Source organism: Oculina patagonica, chromosome 9 (genome assembly GCF_052425735.1).
Source record: "Oculina patagonica isolate OP01 chromosome 9, crgOcupat, whole genome shotgun sequence".
Lineage (NCBI taxonomy): Eukaryota > Metazoa > Cnidaria > Anthozoa > Scleractinia > Oculinidae > Oculina > Oculina patagonica.
In genome coordinates this window covers 25,379,228-25,403,721 of record NC_135766.1, presented here as the reverse complement: position 1 = coordinate 25,403,721, position 24,494 = coordinate 25,379,228, and the positions used below count along the sequence as shown (strand labels likewise).

At 38.7% G+C, this 24,494-nt stretch overlaps 2 protein-coding genes across 2 annotated transcripts in view; one reads left to right on the top strand and one right to left on the bottom strand.

The window, feature by feature from the left end:
* Positions 1–13,875, top strand: part of LOC144665065 (uncharacterized) — a gene marked incomplete at its 5' end in the record, with an annotated part of 30,385 nt that extends 16,510 nt beyond the window's left edge. Inside the window, 7 exon segments of the mRNA XM_078526242.1 lie at positions 335–1,722; positions 1,724–1,857; positions 1,930–4,298; positions 5,979–6,143; positions 6,573–6,755; positions 7,023–7,189; positions 12,889–13,875. Coding sequence (XP_078382368.1) covers positions 335–1,722; positions 1,724–1,857; positions 1,930–4,298; positions 5,979–6,143; positions 6,573–6,755; positions 7,023–7,189; positions 12,889–13,167 — 4,685 coding nt within the window.
* A 4,140-nt stretch (positions 13,876–18,015) lies between these two features.
* Positions 18,016–23,823, bottom strand: LOC144666730 (uncharacterized). Its single transcript, XM_078528110.1, has 5 exons — positions 23,456–23,823; positions 21,210–21,359; positions 20,046–20,280; positions 19,092–19,192; positions 18,016–18,519 (listed from the first exon to the last, which is right to left on the bottom strand). The coding sequence occupies exons 1-5, from the start codon at positions 23,766–23,768 to the stop codon at positions 18,335–18,337; spliced, it is 984 nt and encodes a 327-aa protein (XP_078384236.1). The 5' UTR covers positions 23,769–23,823; the 3' UTR covers positions 18,016–18,334.
* Between the last annotated feature and the right edge of the window lie 671 nt (positions 23,824–24,494).

Genomic DNA, 24,494 nt, shown 5'->3' with positions numbered 1-24,494 from the left:
CGAAAGATGTTATAAATAGGTTTAGGTGAACGAAATACAGCTTACTGTCTTACAATCAGGGAGGGTGCGGTGGCGAGCGGACCCTGTTTTTAGCCCTGGCAGGGGTCATTGTGTTGTGTTCTTGGGCGAGACGCTCGACTTTATTAGTGCCCATTTCCACTTATAATTAGGTGTTTAAATGGGTACCGGCAAACTAATGCCAGGGGAAGGGACTAGCATCCCATTCATGGAGGAAGAGGTGGGAGAAATACTTCTAGTCCCTTTGTGCTTCAGGCTCGACGCAGACTTTACCTTTTCATGTCTTACGTTTACATTCTGTTTCTGTCAAAATTAGGACAGTCAACATGCAACAAGAAAGTCCAAGGTATTTTCATCACGTTGGAACGATCTGCTGTCGGCGGTCTGCTGAATAAGAGCCCTCTTTCAACTTACATTATCCCTAGAGAAAATGAACCAGTTCGCCTGGCTATTCTTGTTTCACTCAAAGGAAGAAGGCAGAACATTCTCAACATCGCAAAAGTTAATCGCTTTTTAAACGACCTTAGGTCTTCAATTTCAAAGGTGAAAAATATCCTCCGCAGAGCAAACTTGCGTTTACCAGCTGTTAAAGTTGACATTGAAGATTCGTTGGAGGTAACACAAAAACTTAACAATTCAATGCAAGAAATGGAGATGGTGACTGGTGGAAAAAAAGACGTTTCACGAGCCCCTACTCTTCTGAACCAAATCAATAGTAAGATCCGATATTTAAAGAAGACCGTAGACCTTATAGAAGCAATGATCCGTGCGAGCAAGGACTTTGAACTTCTATACATGATGTACGAATTCCAGAGGTTAGGCTTCCCAGAACCTTTGGATCTCGAAATTGGAGGTGAACAAGTTGAGACAAATTTGCAAGGAATAAGCTTTTATCTTCGAAATAATCTTTGCGTTGGACAATTGTGCTTCAACGATTTAAACACGACAGTTGACTTTCTTGCTGAAAAGAACTGCTTTTCGGATGCGCCATATTTGCCCATGTTGCGCGCCAAAGGAAAAGTTCTGAAAACAATACCGCTAAGTGATCGGAACATTTTGTCACTTCCAAGGGAACAAATCATTCACATGGTCTTTCCAAGAGAATCTGACACAGTGTCAGCGCGCTTCATAGGAGAAGTTCGCTTGCTTGGAATTAATAATTCCACAAACGTCAATTTAGACAAGAAGCAGCTGTCATTTAAAATGCAAGGAAGGATCTTTAATAAATACATGGCAAATCTGGAAGTCAAGGCAGACACTAATCACGCTTTGGATTGGAGATCATTAAGTTTCAAGGTTGACGGGAAAATGATGAACTCATCTTTACTTTCAACATTACTTCAGGAAAGAGTAACAAACTTTACCGAACATCTAGCACAGAAAGCTGCCAAAAGAGTGGAAAACTTGAAAAAATCCCTTCGGAACGCAAAACAAAGAGCAGACTCCGCAAAGAATTTAGTGCAAGAAAGCACTTCGAATTTAAAGATAGCACAAAAGGAGATGAAAGAAAAGGCCTGGAAATTCCAAAACATATACAGCCAGTATCGAAGCAAAAAAACAGATCTTAACTTATCCTTAGTACAATTTGTAGCATTAATGAACAAAACATGTGACATAAAAAATTGTAGCTACATCGTGAACAACACTTGTATACCTGCGGTATGTCTTGATGAAGTCAAAATAAATTACACCGTGCCCAATTGTGAAAAAAAAAGAAATCAAGTTGGATGTAAGTAAGCTAGTTCAAGTCACAGAGCCAGAGATGAAAGAAACCCCAGTATATAAAGTCGAAACCCGTTCCACCTGTCAAGACACAGCCGCTGCGGTTCGTACATTGGGGTTACACTTACCTGGTGCAAATATGCATAGTCTTGGTGTCTTTACTTCACTGACTAGTGCTTTTATTGACAGTATTTCTGGTTGCCAAATTTACCAAGAAAAGGTACTTGTAGGCGTAAAGAAGACAAAACATGATGTGACAAGAAACAAGATAAAAACTAAAACAGTAACAGTCGAGGAATTCGAGTGTGGCCAGCCAAAGACCGAAACTGTCACTTCTGGTTATGAAGTGCCCAGGGAATGCTGCGAATATGGAAAGTTAGAAGTTCTAGATCGTAACTGCGTCTTCCATAACTCGGATTGTTTAAAAAACATCTCAAAGCTTAAGGACGAGATTAAAACATTGAACGAGACCTTGTTTGAAAAATTTCACGCTATGAGAAACGAAGGAAGGCAAGCTTTTATAGCTCAACTGGAAGCAAACAAGGCCAGAGTAAACTTCGCTGTGGCTAAAGAGCAATTAGAAATCGCACGTGCTCACCTTAAGCAAAAGGAATTTGCTGAGAAATCAATTAATCTCACAAGAGTAACAGAGCGCGAAAAACTGGGACTTAATCTTGGTGAGAAAATTAAGACCCTCGAAGGTAAAGCGTTAGTCACAGTGGAGAGCCTTGAATTTTCCGTATCAATGTCAAGGTCGTCGACAAAAACGCGGTTTCCGTTAACGGCGCATGTAAAAACATTTCAAGGCTTAAACAAAGCAATTCAGTTTCCGATGGATTTTACAAGTGAAAATGATTATCTAGCCTTGGCATCAAGAGGTATTGTTGAGACCCTCTTTGGAACATCCCGTTTACGAAGACGAAGGTCCGCCGGGCAAGAGTTTCTTGTGTTAAAGACAAATGAAAATCCGAGTTTCTTGGTTGAAGGAAACGAATGCCTTTTTACACATCAAGCTCATATTTTCTTTGCTGATATTGTTGAATCGCTGCATTTTGCCATAGGAAGTAAGAAACATTTTGAAGAAGCAATGTTTGCAGGAATACGAAACTTAGAGAAACTACTTGCCGTAAAAGACAACCCTGACGATTTCTCTTCAGGCCTATGGCAGCGGATTAGTGAATCCTACGGCGATATCATTCAGTCTATAAAAGACGTTCACGTCAACAGCTCCGAAACGATTGCTTTGAACAACACATTAGAGGATGTGCGCGCGTTCTTGGATATCTTATCATGGAAAAAGAATTTTACAGAATGTTCAGGGATTCAGGATTGTACTGACTTCTTCTTTGACCGCTTAGAAGAAATGTACGAAATGGAATATCACCCAAGAGCAATCGAAATAAAGGCGATGATTCAATCGTTAAAGAAGATCATCAGTAGTATGCTGAATGAAAATCACGAATTTTCTGCACTGGAGGACATGATATCGCAAGCAAAGCTACTGATCAACGGTAGCGCTGATGACGTCATACTTTGTGGTAAGAAACCAGAAATAGAGAAGAGTTCCCCAGCACATGTCGTGGCAATCCTTGGTGAAACTGCCATTTTAGTGTGTGAAGCAAAAAGAACCCAAGAGGTGGAGTACATGTGGATAAAGAATGACCAGCCATTGGAGGAAACCGACAGTACCACACTTGAGCTACGAAATGTCACCAAACAAATTGAAGGGGTATACAAGTGTCAAGTTTCAAATAGAAGAGGTAGTACTGTGTCGAATGTCACTATTTTGGAAGTGCAACAAAGGCCAAACATTACGGAACAGCCACAAGATGCCAAGGGGCTAGTTGGAGATGAAACACTTTCAACTGTCTGCAACAGCACCGGAATCCCCCAACCAGTAACGGAATGGTTTTTTATTCCAATTGAAGGAGAGAAACACGAAGCGGTCCGGTTAAACACAACAACGCGAGTACTTTACATGTCTAACCTGACGATAGCAAACAGCGGCTTTTACTTCTGTAACGTTTCCAATTTGCATGGCGCAGTTCAAAGTAGAATTGCCAGATTAGACGTTTCAAGATTTGTTTCAGGCGTTCCAAGAATTGCAGTGAGTCTGAAGTTGAAACAATGCGTAGCATCTCCAGGAAATAACAGGTCACATTGTAAGGCCAATACGTCAAGAAAATCTCAGCAAATCGATTCTGCGGCTTTTGAATTCATCACTCGAAAGATTTTGAAGCGCGTTAACTGGCCGGTGGAAAAAGTGAACAGTAAGCGATTCAACCCTTTTCCTGATGCTTCGATTTCTTTTGTTGTTTATGGTGACAATTCATCCGTACAAGAAGGGAAGAAGCTTCAAGCACTGAATAGCTTCTCACAGTCAAGACGACGCATTGGAGACGGTTTGCAGAAGCTCTATTTCGCCTTAAAGGATGAAAGTTTGAAGTTTCAATGGGAAAATCTGACAATAAGTGGTGATGCGGAAACCCTTGCGTTTGGGTATCTTCATCAATGGTGTCCAAATGGAACAAGACGTCATAAAAATGGATTTCTGTGTGGTAAGTAGTCCATTTTTATACTATATCCGCACTTTATTAAGATCGGACTGATTAACCCTGGGACGTACAAAGAGCGGGGTTCCTTCCCCCCCCCCCCCCTCTCTCTCTCTCTCTCTCTCTCTCTCTCTCTCTCTCTCGAGGTTTTTTTTTTTCTAAATTTCAAAGAGATGATTTACTCTATAATGCTGAAAAATCTCAGTAGCTGTTCATTTATTCCTTGCGGAAATTTTGATATATCAACTATGTGTCCATAATTTTTGACGTTGTCATCATGGCATAATTACAAGCAGGCCTGGACAAAAATTGCCAATATTGACATTTTCCTTTTTTTTACATTTTTTTTATTAAACAAAATTCAACGATTTGCTTAATTGTATATTCCAGAGGCATTTTGGCTTGATGTTATATCAATTTCCGTCATTTTCTAAATTTTCTAAAAAAAGGCGCTTATTCGATGGCGGTTCTTATTCAAAATTTGGACGCCACAAAGACCTAATCTTTTACAGTAAATGAAAATAGCGTCTGCTGGTTGTTGGTATTCAACTCTTGCTAAAGAGAGAATTGGCGCTGCAAAGTTCGCGCCTTCAAAACATTAACCGAACCACGTATTTTAAGAATGTTGGATAGAAAAACTAATGGGCAAGCTGTAAAACAATCAACTTGAACTGCAAAGCATCGCTTGTGATGAAAAGAAATGTCCAAGTTTGTTTAAGAGTTGCTTTATAGTACTTTTTTAGTTTAACGAAATTCCTCGAATAAGTGCTGCACGAGACCGCGGCCGGGCGCTTATTCGGGGGCGGCTCGAGGGGCAGCGCTTATTCGGGGGCGACGCGTGTTCGAGTAAATACTGTATTCCATTTTGATTTCTTGGTAAAATTATCTAAGCAAAGGTTATGAACACAGAAAATCCCTCTATGTTAACGCCAACACACTGAAGCGGTAAAAGTAGGCTAGTGTCGATGGAAAGGATACATTATCAGAGGGCTTTTGACAGCTGAGATTTGGGGGACTTGGAGGAATAGCTTTATTGATTTTACAATTCAGAAGTTTCAAAGTATTCTGAAACATCTTTTAGTTAACCCACGAACAAAGTACAAAAAGACTCATTTCCTTGAAAAACACACGTTTGTCACACATTCACGTTTTTCTCCGGGTTCTCCGGTTTTCCTCCCTCCGCAAAAATCAACACTACTAAATTCCAATTCGATCTGTATAGTCCTACGTCTTATACATGAGCCTCTGGCTCGGACACTGAGGGTAACATCGTCCCGCGTATGGACTTTAAAATTGTATTTACATTTACATTTTACATTTTAGGGCATTTTTTATGACAAATACTTTTGATTGTGTAGGTGACACACCTACTTTTTGTCCGAAGTTCAAAGTTTAGTACGCCAGTAATGACTTTGGACAGCAGAGATACGCGCACAGAGCCCAGTAGGAGATTGAGGACCACATTTGCTGACGCAATATTTGCCACATTTTGTGCGATGAGTCGTCTACATGAGCAGTTTTTCGAATGTTTTAGTTGTCACATAAAATCTACCACGTCAGCTTCTCAGCAAATGTTATCACATAAATATTGGCTAATTTGGCTCGTCTTTACAAGCAAATAAAAATTGTCACACAAAAATTGCTCGTGTAAACTAGCTAATTAGCTACGCTGCATTTTTCATTCAGTTTATTGTTCGCCTGGTTACTTTGGAGTGGCAAACGGAACCTGTCTCCAGTGCCCCGTTGGCACATACCAGCCAGATGAAGGAAGCACTGAATGTATCAAGTGCCCATTCCCAGTTTCTTGGACAGAACCAGGAGCAGTCCGAAAATCTCAATGTGCTGAGTTATGTGAGTTTAAACATGACTTTCTTATGGTTCCTTGTGGAACAGGTTTTTAAACGTTGTTCTCAGAAGGAGTTTAATATATTTCTTTTGTTGTTTTTTTAAAGCTGGAATTAATTTTGTCGTCAAAACCAATAAGAGCTGTTTCCATTTCATTGACAAGTATTTCGCATTTTCCTTGTTTTCGCGTTAATTCAAATTTCTTAGATATTTTTCCCCGCAATTTATTTATGCCAAACCACACAACAAAAATCTATCCTCTCTACAAGCGCGGTGACTTAAATAGCCTTGAAAAAAAGTTTTTTTTCGTAAGGACGTGACCGTCACTGTATGTTCGACTGCCAAAAAGTTGAGAGAGCGTACGTAATGTTTTCACTATTTTGTAAAAGTAAGCAAGTACACTCGTTGTCGTACGCGTGTTTTTTTCCTATCTAGCCATACCTTGTAAGCCCCCAGAGATCGCTCCTTTATACGCCCAGGCACCAAAGGAATTGAAGAGTCTCTATCGCAGCGGTGAAACTATTGAGTTCGGTTGTAAACCTGGATACAGAGTGGAAGGAAATGGAACTCGAGAGTGCACCGAAGGGAATTGGACGATGATTGATTTTTACTGTGAAAGTAAGTACACTGACACGATTGTCTAATGCTAGCTTCATTAGCGTGTAGATAAAAATGTAATGCTTACGATTGACTTGCATGGATAGATAAGATTAGATTGCGCAGCACTGCAAGCCAAATAGGGATTATTTTGTCCTCAAACGCCGAAGGAGGCAAAGAAAAGACGTCTGGCGTCCTGGTGGTGTCCTTGACAATCTTTTCGTAATTTGTAGTTATCCGTTACCTTTTATGGACGCTAATGTACAGCTATTGACTGTTTCAATGCAGAAACCTGCTTTCCACCCTGGACTGAGTTGAAAAAGCGTTGTTACCTCGTAATAGAATCTCCGTCTAAAAGATGGGAAAACGCGTCTGCTAAATGTCTGAGCCTTAGTTCGCACATGGTGACGATATCCTCAGAGGAAGAAAATCGGTTTACGGGTCAACTTGCTAAGGTAACACTTTCTTCGGCCTTAAGAGCGGTCGTCAGCAAATATCGCCCGGATCGGATGGGTGCATGTTGAAAAAAAAAAATCAAAATATTCTCAAACTTTGCCTGAGAGTAGGTCTAGTGAAACTATTTTTAAAATAAAAAATACTTTAAGCTCAATCAGATTTCCCTCTTTCGTGATCGGCGACGATGAGTTTTTGTAAGCTCTCGTAATGATCGGGTGAATACAAGACATGACTTAAAAAAGTACCAAAAGTAAACAAAAAGGCCAAGTCAAACAATTAATATATCACTGGAAAGAACACATATTGCTTAACCTTATCCAGACCGGGGGAAATTGCACGAGTTAACTTTAAAGGGCTTTTCATGCTTCAACTAATTGCTGCCAAATTTTCCGAGTTTATCTAAAGTTATCTGGGAATAATTTGATAGCATAGGTTGCTCTGTCAAGAACTTGACGTTACCATAGCAGCGGCATTTTAACAGACATGCTTCTCCAAAATGTGTAACGTTTGGGTTGCTATTAATGAAAATTAACTCCAATGCAATTATTTTCACCTTTTTAGGTTCTTTGCACTGTTTTATTGATTTTGAGTTCTTTTAGTAATTTTTTTGACGTTTTGGAAAAATTTTGAAATCCAAAATTAGGCATGCAAGATGGCACGTGATGTGACGTCATCATCCCATTTGATGAATATCAAATGATAGATTTTTGGACATACTAGTTTTTCTTCCTAGTTTCATTACTATTGCTTAAATATTTTGGAAGCAAGCTTAAGTTACGAAAGGGTGAGGAGGGGGGGGGGGGGGCGGAATCCGCCCCACCCCCGGTCTGAAAGATCAAAAAGAGATCCAAAAAAGCTCGGTCTGAATAGGGTTACCAGTTTAATTGGTAGACTTTCCACCTCACGAGAATTACTTTTGCTGATTTGGGTATGGCAAAAAATGGCAAAATTGAGAGGAAAAAAATTACTTGGTTCATGACCCGGTGCTACGATCATGTGTTGTATTCCCCCATTGCGAAAGCTTTCAAACCGTCATTGTCGACGTTAGTGTAACAGAAAAAAATGATTGATCTTCAGTAAAGTATTTTAAGAAGTAGTTCCACTAGACCTAGATTTTTCGATATTTTTCAAATTGTACTCCTCCAGGCGATATTTGCCGACGGCCGCTCTTAAGTAAGGGCAAAAAAATTGCACAAGCTTGCGAGCGAGTGACTTGTGTACATAGCAGCCCTCAAATTGAACACAAAAAGAAAATCAACAACGCGACAATAAATGAATTAATTAATGACCATTGATTTTGTTCGCGTCTTGAGAGCGGTTTTAACTTGAGTGTCGAAAGTAATTCGCGTTTTCTTTAGTTTGGCATTACTACGCTCAGTTATTGGTTTAAAAATCTCGCGCCACTTTCTCAGCCAAACAGAAGTAAAACCAAAAGCAATCGTAACTCGCTTGCGCACGTTTACCTGCACTTTGAGCCGGCTACATGCATTTACTTCGAGTTTTAATTGGTTTACTGCAGGGAGGGGAAGGTGTCTCTATTGTTTTCAGTTGTTTATTCGTGACCGACTCATCACTGCCAGTATGACGTCACGAGCGAGCGATTTCCTCGGTTTGGTCAGATGAGCGGGATTAAATCGCGAGTACGCCACAGCAGAGGTCCAGAAAGGCTTATCATTAGTGCTTATATCGCTATTGTTCGCTAATTCTTTCCCAGTAGTTAAGTTTGATGCCTTAACTTTCTGTGTGAATGATCTGTTTCTGGTTTTTAGCGCCCGTTTTCCTGTAATTTGGTTATTATTTTTAACTCTTGAACGGGACAATAGGCGGGACCGCCATTTTGCTTTCGGGTCAAGCGAAGTCCATCAAATACATCCACGTTTTCACCCAAACATTTTTCTCAAATCCGCTTCATAATAGGAGGTTTTACTCCTTGAATATTAACGATTAATCTCCGTTGCCTTCCGTGTCGCCTGAGTTAGCCAAACTTCATGTCTTTCCGTTCGAGTGCAAAGGTATAATTTTTATCCAGAACATGTCAACAACGCCGATCGCTGCTGCGCGATCTCATGTAAAATTATTTTTCCATATATTTTTATTCACATTCATTGGCTTATTATAATATACTACTGTTGGTATCTGTGCAGTTCTGTTGTATTTTGTGGCTTTCCTTGCCGTGACGACTCTTAAATTTCATTAATTGCATACCTCCTGAAAAAAAAAAATAAAAAGAAAAGCTTACAACACGGAGTATTTCGAGTCGGGCACCCATCCAAGAGTTAACCCCGCCCGGCAAGCCTTAACTTGGCCAGCTTGAATTGAGCAAGCGCTTTCATTGTGCTTTGAACGAGGAAAAACGTGTTGTGTGAAATAGACATGAGTTCAAATTCGCTGCCGCAAGACAATTAGTAAAATATTACCGATTAATAAAGACTTAAGTAAAGTTATTCTGTGTTGTTTTTCTATAATACCCAATGAAAGCGCAGGCTCCATCCGACCTGGCTAAAGTTAAGTCCTGCCGGGCGAGTTTAATACATGGATGGGTGACCAACTGGAATTATCGTGTAGCGCCTTTTTCCTCTTGATTGCTCCGATTTTCACCTTTAAGGGGAAAGACATGAAGATCCACGAACGCTGAAAGTCTGATACTGCACGTACATCAAGAACCGTACATCCTGTGCCAAACCTCTTATTTCTGTTACAATAAAAATTAAATTCGCTGTGCAAAGACCCTCGAAAGCTCGACCTGTTTACAGATTTCATCGATCATTCTACACTTTACGAAGGTGTTTCTGTTGATTTAAAAAATGAATATAACGTCTTATCTACCAAAAAAATAGCAGAAGAGAGACGGTTGCATTCGCTAACATCTCTGCATTATTGACTTGAGTAAAGGAAGGAAGGTAACGGAGTAAAATGTAGCCTGCGTGGCCGGCGTTCAAAGGGGAAGGAGAAGGGGAGTTCGAGCGCGAAGCGCGAGGTGCGAGGAGAGAGCGCGAAGCGCGATCGGGGAAGGGGGGAAGGGGAACGCCTGCCCTGACGCTATTGTTTTTGTCGTTTTTTACGTCCAGATTCTGGACGCAAAAATCGTGATTGGTCAGAATTTATAGAGTGTGAAAATTGATTGTTCTGATCAGTCAGATGTATGTCATTCAATCGATTAATTTGATGGCTGTGGTCTGTTCTCAACTTTCATTCAATGCAGATGAATCCAATGGCGAATGTTATGAGCGATTTTTCTGCGAAGCGGTTGATTCTTTGAAAGAAATTGGCTGTTGTAGGATTTGGTATCAAACTACTGAATTTGCAAAGAAATTATAACACGTTATAGCAGCCGGTAAGCGCTACACGCTGTGAATTATAAAGTTGTTTTGGTCACGGCCGGTTGGAACCCGACGCCATAAACTTGAACACCGGAAACGCTGCTTGATTGAAATAAACCCGGGAAATAAACGTTCTCTCAGTCTCAGAACGGCAACTTTCGTAACAAATCCGCAGTTGAAGGGTGCAAGAAAGATACATCTGAGATGATCTACCATGAAAAGATTTTGTTTTGACATATTTCTGACAACAAGACGAGAAGAAAAGAAATTAGATAGGCAATTCGAACGGTGAAGGGTTTTATTTCCCGCGAAAATCGGCACCAATCAGATTGGATAATTTTGACAGCCAGACGTAAAACAGAGGGCAAGCAGATGTCACGTACTTTAGAGGCGGTATGAAAAAAACAATAGCGTCAGGGCAGGCGTTCCCCTTCTCCCTTCTCCGATCGCGCTTCGCGCTCTCTCCTCGCACCTCACGCTCGAACTCCCCTTCTCCTTCCCCTTTGAACGCCGGCCACGCAGGCTAAGTAAAATGCCACATTCTTGACTCGTTTCTTGATTGACGCTTGCCCGCCATCTTTAATATCACTCATGCGAAGCGTGACGTCATACTGGCAGTGATGATTGAACCAACATTTTCCTTAGAGACACCTTCCCCCCCCCCCCCCCCTGGTTTACTGAATTTCCTGCATTCTTTATGATTGGATAGAGTGATTACTTTGGTTTCGGTTTTACGACACTTGAATTGAAAACTGCTCTATGTCAATGACACCCTATTTCAACTTCAAGCTCGTGTTCTCTTTTGCTGGAAATGAGAATTCTAATAAGTGACGTCAAAGGCTCAAAGATACCTCACAGTTTGAAATTATAACAAAAAGTATTGAAAATCACCTGAAAAGCAGCAAAATCTTTGGACTTGTTCGTCGTGCTATTTCTATGCTGTTTGAACCTTTGAAGTCACTTTTCCCATTCGCAACAAATCCTTGGAACAAGGTTGATAAATTGTCAGTAAAAATGTTAAAATAAAATGACTTTTGATGTTCGTAATGCATTGAAATTTGCCAAGATGAGTAAGAAAGTCTAATTGTATAAGAAATTGCAAGGAAATGAAAAAAAATTATTATAGGGGCACTTTAAGGAGGAAAAAAGAATCAGAGAATTCGGCTGAAATTTACCCTCCGGCACACTTAAAAATCAAACGTTGCTGTACAGTTCTTTAAACTAACTGCTCTCAACTGGGAAAGTGGTAGATGGTAAATGGCAGCTCTATCAATGAGATTGGCTCGCTATCTCTGGATAATGTGCATTATTTACTCCCTACGAAGTAAATAATGCGTGATCCAAACAGAAACGAATTGGCCGGCGTAAACTGGCGTTTCGCCAGCGTTTCTCAATCGAAAATACTAAGAATACAGAAAAGGCTAGCTACGAAATTTGGCCTGATGTGTTTTTTAAAACAGGGGAAGACCACATATTTCGCAATTAGCAGCACATGTACAATGTCCACACAACTCGAGCAACGAAAACATGTTGCTTACTTGCTTGTTGCTCTCAGCCCAGCCGGCATCGACAGAAAATGTAATTTATTTTGAGTGACTGAATGAATCAGTCAGAAATTAATGTTCTGACGGCACTACTGAGAGGGTAGCAGGTTGTCGTGGGATGTTCATTGAATATTTAACCGCCGCCTGGTAACCTAGTAAGCTCAGTTAGTAGAGCGTTAGAATGCTGAGCGGGAAGTAGAGGATTTGAACCCCAGACCGGACCAACACTCAGGGTCGTAAAATAACTTAGGAGAATGTACTGCCTTTGTATAATTACAACTGCAAATAATTAGAAATTTTAGTCTTATCGAGCGTCTTTGTGCAAGAAAACATTCAGTTTTCTGCACAATTCTGCACACCTTATATAATACAAATTTTCAGGTAGATCTTTCGCCAACTGCTCTTTCAAGTTTCAATTTCAAGTGAGCTTCAAAAGCTTGTATCCAACAGTCAAAATGTTTTGCAAGCAGGTCTAATTTTTGATTGAGATTGCTCGTTTGAATGGTGTTAAAGGACCATTTTGCTAGCTTGTGACAAGGACTTAATCGAAGATTGAATAGATTTGCTATTTTCGAAGAGGTAAAAACATCGACTTTAGATGAATTTTTTTTCTAAAAATGTTGAGATCGCTGGTTGTTAAGACCACCGCATGTGTATATACTGAAACAATCATTCTTTGAAATTTCGGCGAATAGCGGTAGAATCTTTACCTCGACGCTTTGCTGCTTGATAAATATTCTACCGCTATTCACCTCGATTTCAAAGAATAATTGTTAATTATTATTATTATTGACAGCGGTATCCATGACGCCATATGTCACTTCTCAATCCTAGGATTATCTCGAGGAGAAAAAACTGGGGCAAGTGCAGATGTGGTTGGGGCTGAGGAGGCTGCATGCTAAGGGTCAGTTTCAATGGGTGGACGGGAGCCCCTTGGAAGGCTACACTTATTGGGCCCCAGAGGAACCAAACAACGCCAATGGTCGCGAATTGTGCTGCGAGATGTTGGTGTCTACGAAATACTGGATAAACAAGTGGAATGATGCGGACTGTGAGGGTTCGGGTTATAAACCAATCACTGTTTGCGAGAAGGCCTTACGAGAGGGCGATTGAAACAAGGTTGCTATATAAAAATGAGTATATTCGACCTTCTCAAACAATTTTGAAAGTGGATAGCATTTATTTTTAAGGGAATTACAGGTATTCTTATATATATATATATATTTCATATTAATTTAACATCAAATTATTTGGGTCCTAGCTAATTTTAAATAATGCTCTCCCCACCCCTCTCATCCCTATCCCCAAAACCCGTTTAATCATGATAATACGCTATGTCTATGCTAGCTTCTTTATTATATATTTTTACAGTTGGTTTATTGAAATACTGTTATTGTGAACATTAAGTAGCTGAACAAAGGGGAATATAGCCGCAGTTACATTTAGTAAGAAACTTTGCGATAAAGTGATAATGTTGGATATTGGTGACCTAATTGTTAGAACACTGGACGCTGGATTCTGAGTCTCCTGGGTTCGAGTTCTAAACGGAGGTCTTTGTGTTTTATTCTTGGCAAAGATACTTAGTGGGTACCAGCAAAATGCTGAGGAAAGATGACAAAATTGCCAGGAAGTAACCTGCGATGCAGGGGGAGAAGTAAATACTTCTAGTGGCTTCATGATATGGAAAATAGTGTTAAGTGTCGGTTTCTTGAAACGTGTATTTTCCTCTGCATGACTTTAATAAATTAATTAATGTTTGCATTGTTTATAACAGTGAATGTATACCTTGCAATAAATAATAAAATTGAATGAAATGATTAATTATGCTTTTCTGGCTTGAGAGATCGATGATTATAACGTTATTGGTTGATCAGGTGGTTGATTAATGTGACCATGAATGAACATTCTGACGGGCGGGCGGGCGCACTTGATTGACTGAGCGACCGAGCGACCGAGCGACCGAGCGACCGAGCAACCGACCGGGCATTAAACTGTTAATAAAGCAATCAGCACTAACAAAACGGATACCTGGTGTTTGCCATTTTATTGTAACTTAACTCCCTATAAAACTGATACCTTTAAATACGACGGACAACAAAAACTTTGAAACTCGTACAACTCCCTATCACAGATTACTTCACTGCTTAAGTGTATGATCACCAAAGAGTCAGCGCTTTAAGAATAGCAAAAACAACCCTCTATCACAGAGTACTTCCGTGCTTAAGTGTATGAGCACCAAAGATGTTGTTGTAATGAACAAATGAGCAAATGTTTTGACAGAAATTGGATGCCTTCAGAATAATGACAAGTTAATATTCGTAACAATCAAACGTTTGTTGTTACATTGTGAATAGAAATTTTACTGCCTTGACGATACGTCGGATGATATTTAATTTAACGTATACAAAACTCAATGCTCTAAGTCGCATAACAAACAGAACTGTTCTTTATATAATATTGTGTTTTAAGCATTCTTAATATAGCATTCTTCTTATATCGAATATTTAGTATAAAATGTGTACCTAAGTGTAATAATTTCTTGATGTAAATAGTAAACTATTGATGTTATGCAAACTTGAAGGACCAATTGGTGAATTACACTATGACGTCATTTTCCTGCTTCTAGCATTATTTTTGTCAAACGCAATTTGTTTGCTTTGGTCAGATGCTGACCTCTTTGATTGGCTCATTCATCTCGTGTGAGACCAGGAAATAACCAATCAAAACAACTATGAACCAATGCTTAATAAAATATTGGGTAATTTAGTTTGCAACGCAAATATATGTATTTTAAATTGTTTTAGATTTTAAAGTAAAAATAAATAAAAAAAAAAGCAGGTAACTACAATTGTAATATGATTTGGGGAGGCAGTAAGCTAATAACAGTGTTAAAAAGCAACCGTTAATTAATATAGTATTGAACGCCGCTTTAAAATAAATTATAATAAAGGATATTTATTTCGCAAAAATAAATGGTTTTATGTAGCTTGTTTCGTAAGTCTTTACCAGCTTCCGATGAAATTCCCGCCAACTATCACTTCCGGTTATATTTTCGCGGGCTTTTAAGTTACGAAGGCGCGGTTACATCGCCTTTTCGCTCATGGCGTCAACGAGTGAATAAAAGTTTCCCCTCCCACCGCTCCCTACGTTCTGTTGTTGTTGGTTTGGGTTGGCGGGTTCTCCCTCACCTTTGCTGGGATAATACTTAAAGGTTTCCATATTTTAAGCTTTCTATCCTTGATATAAAAAATAAACGGCCACATCCGTGGCCAAAATCTGCCAAATGGTAGTCTTGTCTTTTATTATCCCAGCAAACAGAGCCTTGCCAAAGCAACACATACATACTTGTTTATATGCATGGCATCTAATCTAGGAGGAACAGGATACATAAATCCTTTTTTTTTTCATGAATCACACCCAGTCTAAGTTAAGTTTGTCTAGCAAGGGATAACGAAGTTTATATTCACTCAAGTTTGTTTGGTTGATTTTTCATACAATAATTTTCGTTCCATATTTTTAAGATCCTTATCAATAAGGGTTTTTTAAAACATTTCACAATAAAAGTTAACGGTAAAAATAAGCGACGTTTCGACCGATCTTCGGTCATTATCAAGCTAAGTGTAAGAAATAAAATTTGCATAGATATATATATAGCTACAAAGAGGTAAAAATGTGTGAGAAATATTAATGAAGTAAAAATATGTAAAAATGTAAGTAAAAAGAATTTACAACGTAGTTGCTAAAAACAACTAAGGCATGCAAAGCTAATAAATAAATATTATTTAAAAACTTTCGCACGTATAGAGTCAGATTGTACATTGAGACTAGGCCTCAGTTCGTGGATAAAAAACATTTCAAAAATAAGACAATCAAACTTCGTTTTACATTTCTTTAAAATCGAAAAATTCTTGGTTAGATCCTTAGGGGCCAAAGCGTGTTCCTCGCGATAATGTTTTCCAATTGATGACGATGCGTTCTTGTGCTCATCGACGCGTTGGTGCAAGTGCCGGCGCGTAAAACCAACATAACCTGCATCGCACAGGTCACATTTAAAATGATAAATAAGGGATTGTTGGCTTACGACCGGCGGCTTGACTTCGAGTATTTTGAGATCTCGCTCGATCTTATGGCTAATGAAAACAGGTTGGATGACTTTGTCGATTTTGTGGCCAAGATCTTTCAGTTGGGCGCGAAGAGAATCAGCTGAAGATAGGTCGCATAGCTAGCTTCTCCTTGTGAGTTTTGGGTAAACCGTAAAGGTGAGCTAACCTTGAGCCAGACGGACGGACAGAGTCTGCAATCTCAGTAGGGAGAATTCGACGAACAAGTGAATCTAAGTCCTTCTCCTTTTGTAGGAGGGGGTGATAGTGCTTGGGTGGTCTTCCTCTGCTTTTCGGTCTCGTCGGATCGACCGATCTAAATTTGGTGAGATCATTTATGGATGCGTCAGCTAGTAAGCGCAAGTATTCGTCCTTGTCCATAACAACAACACCACCAACACCAACACCTTTACGATGAATATAATGTAACGCCACAGAACGTAAAGTAGACGCTGCGAGGTAACGAAGATCTTCTGATAGGTTTGGCTCAAGTTTCCAATAAGCTTTCTCAAAGCTAACTTTCACATCAATCGAGGATACACGCTTAGGAATGGCAAACTTCAAACCACGACAAAGCACAAGCTTTTGAAAAAAGGAGAGCTTGTAAGAAGAGATGTTAGTAATGTGCTCATCGACGTCTTTCTCTTTAGATAGTAAGCGCGAGATTTTTCTGGTGTGGGTGGCCAAATCTTCTTGATGGTACTTCTTACGAAGTTCTGTCATCGTCGTTAGAATACAAACATAACGAAGGAAGCCGCAAGTTTGCCGTATCTCATCGTAGATTGAATCAATCTCCACATTGAGAGATTTTAAGAACCCTTAAAATTGTATTGGACGAAAAACGTCTTACCTCTTCATTTTAAAAGGGTAAAATGCAAAATGAAGGACATTGTGCTTTCTTTGTTTGATAGCAACAGTGGAAAATTATTCCCTCTTGTTGATGATGCGTCAACGTAGTTTTACGTAATTGGTTAGGCGGCCTTTGGTAGCCCTACTAGTTAAATGCAAGAAAAGACAATCTTGCTCGTCCAGTGTCAGAGAGCTTCATTTTGAATAAAGTCAAGTTGTTTGTGTTATATACTTCCTTGTTGATGAATAAATCAAACACTCAACTACATTATGTCTATATACGCTATGTACAACCAAGAAAATTGCTTGGAACTCTCTTCTGTTTGTGGAGTTTTTGTCGGAGATTGAATTGTATTTCCTGCAATCTTACTTCCAATTAGCGGTTGCGAAATCGCGCGGAATATCCGTGCTTGATTCTTAGCCGACGCGGCCGTAGGCCATTTGATGTCGTGTGGCGTGAAAACTCCGAAATTCAAAATGTTCTACTTTAAAGATGACGGATTCTATCAAGGTGATAACCTTCAACAAGATATATATTTAGGGCGTCTAACTGCCAGTGAAAGATAAAAGCGTAATTTTATTTATGTCGTCACGTGAAAACAAAGAATTTGACCAGGATTGATGGGCTCCCGACATTATTTAAAACCGATTAAACTAAAACAATACATAGATGTCCTTAACGAATAAAGAAAAAATTGCAAGGCCGATTGAACGGTTTGGGACTGTATTGAAATTCCAATATTTCGGAAGGCACGGCCTTCCTTCTTCAGGGTCTTACAAAGAATGACTCTAAAGGTTAAACGTTACAGATATAAAATGTGGGAAATACGATACAACGCGTAAATAACAATGGTAGAAAAACAAAAACGTTAAAATTTGAAATTTGAAAGGATAAAGAGACGTTACAACATGAAATTAAAGAAGATATACATATATAATAAGATGCTATAAATGGCACTATATTATATATTATAGCATCTTATTATATATGTATATCTTCTTTAATTTCATGTTGTAACGTCTCTTTATCCTTTCAAATTTCAAATTTTAACGTTTTTGTTTTTCTACCATTGTTATTTACGCGTTGTATCGTATTTCCCACATTTTATATCTGTAACGTTTAACCTTTAGAGTCATTCTTTGTAAGACCCTGAAGAAGGAAGGCCGTGCCTTCCGAAATATTGGAATTTCAATACAGTCCCAAACCGTTCAATCGGCCTTGCAATTTTTTCTTTATTCGTTATTTAGTTATAGCTGATTAGATCCTCTACAGTGAGAGGATCCGGTACTTCTATTTTGTCACGGTGGTCCTTGCAAATTCACGTTAGTTTTCAATAGATATCCTTGATCTTGAATGTTGGCGTGCCACATGAAGTACCAGTAAAAATCCCCGCCTTCTCTGCAGTCAGTTGTCTTCTAAGGGTAACGGTAGCGTACCTCACGCTTGGGTTGGGGTTTCTCCAAAAATTCGTCTCTAAGGTGTTACATTGTTTTGTTAGGCCTTCAAATTCGTGGGCTACAAAAGACAGAAAAGCAATTCATGGTCATCCCTATTTATACCTTTGTTTTTCTTCGTTCATAGCACTAAAAAATTACACTGTATTCACACCTGCACTAAGCAGGAATTTTTATGCGCTGCGGTTGGAGTAATTTTCTCTTCTCACTAATTGTTGTTTGAGGTTAAATATGATGCTGCTTTTATAGTCTATAGAGATTATCGTTTGATGACGCAATTGTTTTTATTTTAAAAATATTGAAGATCCGATACCAGGATTCATTATAAAGTTGTAACTAGTAATAGTTCTCACTAAGCTGCCCCGCCTATTGACTAAAGGCATCGAACAGACTCCATTAATCCTAGATTATTGCTGTAAAAAAAATTATACAAATGCGGGGGCAGATTTAGTGAGAACTACTACTAGTTTTATCATATCATATATAAGAAATGTTATAAGATATTTCTCCCCCCCCCCCCTCCCCCCAATAAGATCAAGTATAGCATGACCAATTTAAAAGAAAAAAAGGCTGAACAGGGAAGCTTTCACCGTATTCAGTGGTAACGAGGTAAAGAATTCTTGTTTCACTTACAATTTCCTCCCATGTAGTACTGATTTGTGATGGAGTCTCCTTCATCAGCACTAAAGGGATACAAGCCTGGTAGCTCGTTGTTTACTGACTCATGACCATACCTGAGGAAAAAAAACAGAAACAAACAGATTTAAAACAAGAGTGCACTGCAGTTGGTTCAAAGGGATCTTTGCATGTATGGTCACATGACCAGGTCAGTCAAAATAATTGGTAGTAGCACAAATATAGTTGCCAGAAATGAAAAGAGCATGATAAAATTATTAAGGTTGCCAATGTAGAGGCTATTGATGCTTAGGTGCGATATTCTACAGTGGCTTGAAAGATTGAAAAATTGAGAGGATATGTTTGGAAAACAGTTGTTGGTTAGCAAGTCTAGGGGTTTCTTAGCAAGCCTCCCTATCTGTCGCAGAAGGCCAACAGGAACCTGATCTTATGAATAGAATAAAATGAAGAACATATTTACTCTGGTTAAAAAATACTGTCTGTAGCGAAATATATGCCACAAGAGACCCTTGGGAAATTTCCCAAGAGGCTTAATTAGCGCGCGTTCAGTTGAAACACGTGTGCTTGCGATCGTCAGATCAGTCAAAGTTATCTCGCTAGTTTCGTTGGAAATCAAGCGTTTTGTTTAGATTCTTAAGATTTTATCCAGTCCATTAGCCGCGTCGCTGGACAAAGGTAATTTGTAGCTCGATTTTCCTTTGAATTATTTTGCTTTTCGTGTTATTTTCTTGTATTTTGTTACCACGAGCCGAGTCGCGTAAGGTGCAAAATTTTCATCGAATTTTGTCGTATACATCTTTGCCTTTTAGTTTTACGGTTCTGTCAGTATCCTGCTGAGTAAATTAGAGAATCTGTAATTCTGCCAGCTATATGTGGTTTACTCTTGGATTTTGAAGCCATTTGCCTAGCGAAAGGTCGCCGGTAATACTGTCTTTCTAAGTAATCCATTACCCAGTATTTCCAAAGATGCTCCAACATCCGGTTTCTCTACGGAACACTTGCGTGTATTTTATTTTAGTCCAGTATCCTTTGATGAACGTCAAGACGCCGCCTTCTTCTTCCTTGCCACACCCTTGTGACGTAATTTGAACTGAGATGGCGAGCCCGTTGTTTTCCTCGCTGTAGGTCAGCGTAGCTCCTCCTGTTAGGGTGCTGTCAATCCAAGAGTAAGTGACTCTAGTCCATTCTAAATAACAAAGAACACAATCAGTTGAGCTTATCGTTTTATGACTAGATTCATAATCAGATTTGAATCGTTTTATTTTAAAAACATATATATATATATATATATATATATATCAGCCTAGTAAATGGCCCAGCTCAACGAGTCTCTCGTAGCTCAGCTGGTTAGAGCGCCCAACCGGTATCTGGGAGGCCATGGGTTCGATTCCCGTCGGGGACTCAGATTTTTTTCTTTGTCCCACGCTCGTGTCATGTTGAATAATTTCTTCACTATTTATCACCGAGCTTGAAATTTACCATCTTCATTATTTACTTATATTAAATTGTTTCTCATAACCGTGCAAAAATCCATGATCAATACTCGTACATATTATATTTATGAACGAGTTTATCTCTACCCTGATTTGACAAAAGGTGGACTCCGGGATTAGTGCTTGAAGATAAAAAGAAGCTTGTGACGGGTAGCTGAGTCAAAGACGTAATAGCCCTAGGGAGCCCAGGGTTAGGCATTGAATGGCTAGTTCGCTAGAGGGGTGGGCAAAGTCAGCTTTGGGTCACTTACAACAGACTTCGTCAGTCACACGAATGACATGGTATTGTTGCCATGATTGTCATTCATTTTTTGGAAGCTGAATCCAGCTGTCTGCAACCCTGTGACAGCTCAGCTGTGATCGGGAATGAGAAGGTATTCCACCCACCCTCCTGGGCTAGCCAGGGGCCCTCAGGGAGAGGGAAAGTGGGTGCCATTGAGTTGCAGGCCTTTCTGTCAGTCTACTGGGCACCTTTTGATGAAACGAGGCAGATTAATAATTAGATTAAATTTAAAGCAGCATTTTACCTTTCTAGAAGTACGTCAACTTTTATAAAGCATTATGCTATTTTCGCTTCTCTTATTTTATTTTCTCTCACGCGCACTTCAAACAGAAATCTTACTTCCGATCGCTGACATGTCACAGTATCCTTGGAAACTGACATCTGAGCCTGCAGGCCGAATCCAGTAAGTACCACTTGTGTTCAGATCCTCGCTGTTTTTAATGTCTTTACAAGACAGCCCCGGTACTGTGGACAGAGTGCCTTTCTTCCCTTCAAAAAAAAGTAGCACTTCTGTTAGTAATCGTGGATGGCAAGACGTTATGTCTCAAACACGGGAGGCAGTGTTTCATCGGGATATTCAAACACCGAGAAGAGAATTGAAAATAAGGACGCGCAGCGGAGTATTTTTGACGAAATTCGAGGTATTTGGATAGCAGATGAAAGACTGTCTCGAGTGTTTGATATATCTTCTCAATCAAAACAAACACTACTGAGTAAACGAAGAAATAAAATCCTAAAAATCTATGCTAATAAAGGCTGGAAATTATCCAAATAATTTCTGTAATTTAATTTTAATTTATCAGTGATAAGGAAAATAAAGAGGATGTTGTTGTTGTTGTTGTTGTTGTTGTTGTTGTTGTTGTTGTATGTTGTTGTTGTTGTTAAACGTCCTTCACGGTTATGATTTTTTGTTTTGTTTTAACTGATGAATTATTGATGAGTTTGAGAAGTTAAGATGAAAAATTAATTAACCTCTTAAGCAACTGGCGAGTTTTTTCCGGCTTCTGCTAACATTGAGTAGTTATGTCCGAACGTCGTGGTAAAGCTGTGCAAAAGTTAATAGAATTGGAATTTCATTGTGAAAAATATTTGACGGCTTCCGTGAAGAGATATCCGGTAATTCTGAACTTTACGATTACCGCTAAGGTTTTTTCCAGAAGTATGTGAAAAGTTTAAAAAACTACACCCGATCGGTTTCGGTTCGTTGTGAATTTTCGATTCTCTCTAACATTTTTCTTTCGGAACCCTTGAATTGATTTTCATAGTTCCCTTATATTTATATAGTTTCGTTTACATTTTGATCGAACGCCGAATAACGCAAGCAGTTATCGTGTTGCTTTTTCCAGTGACAGAGCTTTTGAAAGACCATTTCGAGTGAATAGCTAACAACGTACACTATTATTCTTATTATTTATTTATAACTGTTTATTGGAGTTTTTTGCGTTGCTTGGTTTCATTAATAAATAAATAATTGCAAACATTTGAAAACAATGTTTTATTCTGCAATGCTCCATAAAATTTGAAATCATGATTATTTGCAGAAAGCTTTGTACAAATACTGATTAATTTTGAAGAGTTTACTTGGAACACATAATTCACTCGTTTGTTTCTTTGTCAGGAATTTAATTGAGATACTAAAAGACTAACACAGTTCTTTCCATATTCACCAATAATAAGGGCCAATATATTGGACAAAAGTTATTCCAAGGGTCGTAGAGATAAAAGTTACCGGCAACGTGACGGAGGAGCATAATTAAAGGACACTAAAGGAAAATCGATTGCTAATTCCGTGTACTTGTATTCGAAAATCAAAAAATATAATTGTTACGCACAAATTCCATAAAATAACACCTGCTATTTTTTACTCGTTATTTTTCCTCCGTAAGGACTACAGGATTCCATTCGAGTTATTAAATTTCAGGAATTTAAATTCGATTTCAAAAGATCGCAACAGGGATATTGAAACATTTATTTTCTTTTATTCTCTGCATTGAATTCACATTCTTAGTATTTGTTTCTTATTCAAGAAAGACATTCAAATTCTCTACTTTCAAAGAGAACGCATTTATTCAATCACTTCCCCTAATTTTTATAATTGTCGTTGAGCTTTCGTTCCGGTAAAACAAGTCATATCAGCATCGGAAACGAGGAATAAACTAATAACGATGACACGATCCCTCGTTTTCTTTCGGAACTCTGCGGACGAGGGAACCAATATTTTCTTGAAAAAATTGTGCCTCACCGTTGACATTCCTTGTCGCAAACAGTATCAGAAATAATAATGGCCCAGCCCACTCGTAGCACATTGGTTAGAGCGACCAACCGGTATCTGAGAGACCACGGCTTTAATTCCCGTCGAGGACTCAGATGTTTTCTTGTCCCACGCTCAATGAAAATGTTATATCTTTATCAGTCTATCACCGAGCTTAAGATTTACCATCTTCAGTATCAAAAAATTATTGCGGCCTTAGTGAACGCTTTGTAGATTCTCCGGCTCGATTTGTTTGTCTTTTTAGTTTGTTTCGGCTCCGTTCTTATATCTTATTATTTTTTATATTCTTTAAACCAACTAATTTAAGTTTTACCTTTAAATCTCGCCATGCCCATGTAAGTTGATGAGGCTGACACGTAACAGGCTTGGCAAATTTCTCTTGACCAAGAGTTCAGATCACATTGCCTCGTACTCCACCAAAAATTGAAACTAATACATCGTGGATCATCTAAACACAACTCAAGGCAAGTAGGATATGAGTCTGTAGGTTTGGAGCTGAAGGTTGTGTTCAAAAGAGCATATCCTCGTTGGGATCTTTCAGCCTCGTAGCACAAGTTGTTGCTATTTACAGCCAAAATGTAAAGCTGTAGATAATAAATTATCACTGATACACGAACTATTTTCATCTCGTAAAAAATTTCTTACGCAATGATAGCTGAGAACTGCACTGTATGAGCGACTTTTTTCACTAACGTAGTTATTCCACCCTGTCAAGCTTTATAAGACCTACCTCACCTTGAGCTCAGTTCAGATGTGAACAATCTTATGAAATCTGTTAGCTTTTGTTGAGTAATGCTGACCTTTATTAATATTAAATAGTCAAGTATAATATACTTATTTTTTATTTATAACTGTTCACTACATTTAGTTTTGTGTATTTCTTGCATGGGCAAATATTATAATAATTATAGTAAACTTTATTGCACACACACTTTTCAAAACAATATTTCATTCTTTGGGATAAAAGACAACACAGCAGCTGGTTGAAACATAGTTGTTTTTTATCTTTTGTCAGGAATTTAAAAAGTAATTTTAATTAATATAGCTATCCTTCCCTTATATAGATATAATGATTGAATGTTTCGCCAATCGACGAAATGTTATTGAGAGTGCTGCGCAAACGTGATATTTTAATATCTAAACTCGTAGCAAGATTGAATAATAAAATCAATGGCAGTGTAATCCATGCAGCTGTCTTCTAAAACAGTTATCTAAAGTTCCTCGAAAATCAAACTTCAGTATGATAATTGTTAACTTATGTATATGTATTTTTTTTAATTTTTTTTTCTTAGTAATCTTTTTAAATTATATACATATTTTATTATATATTTTTACGGTCTCCCCCTCTTCTT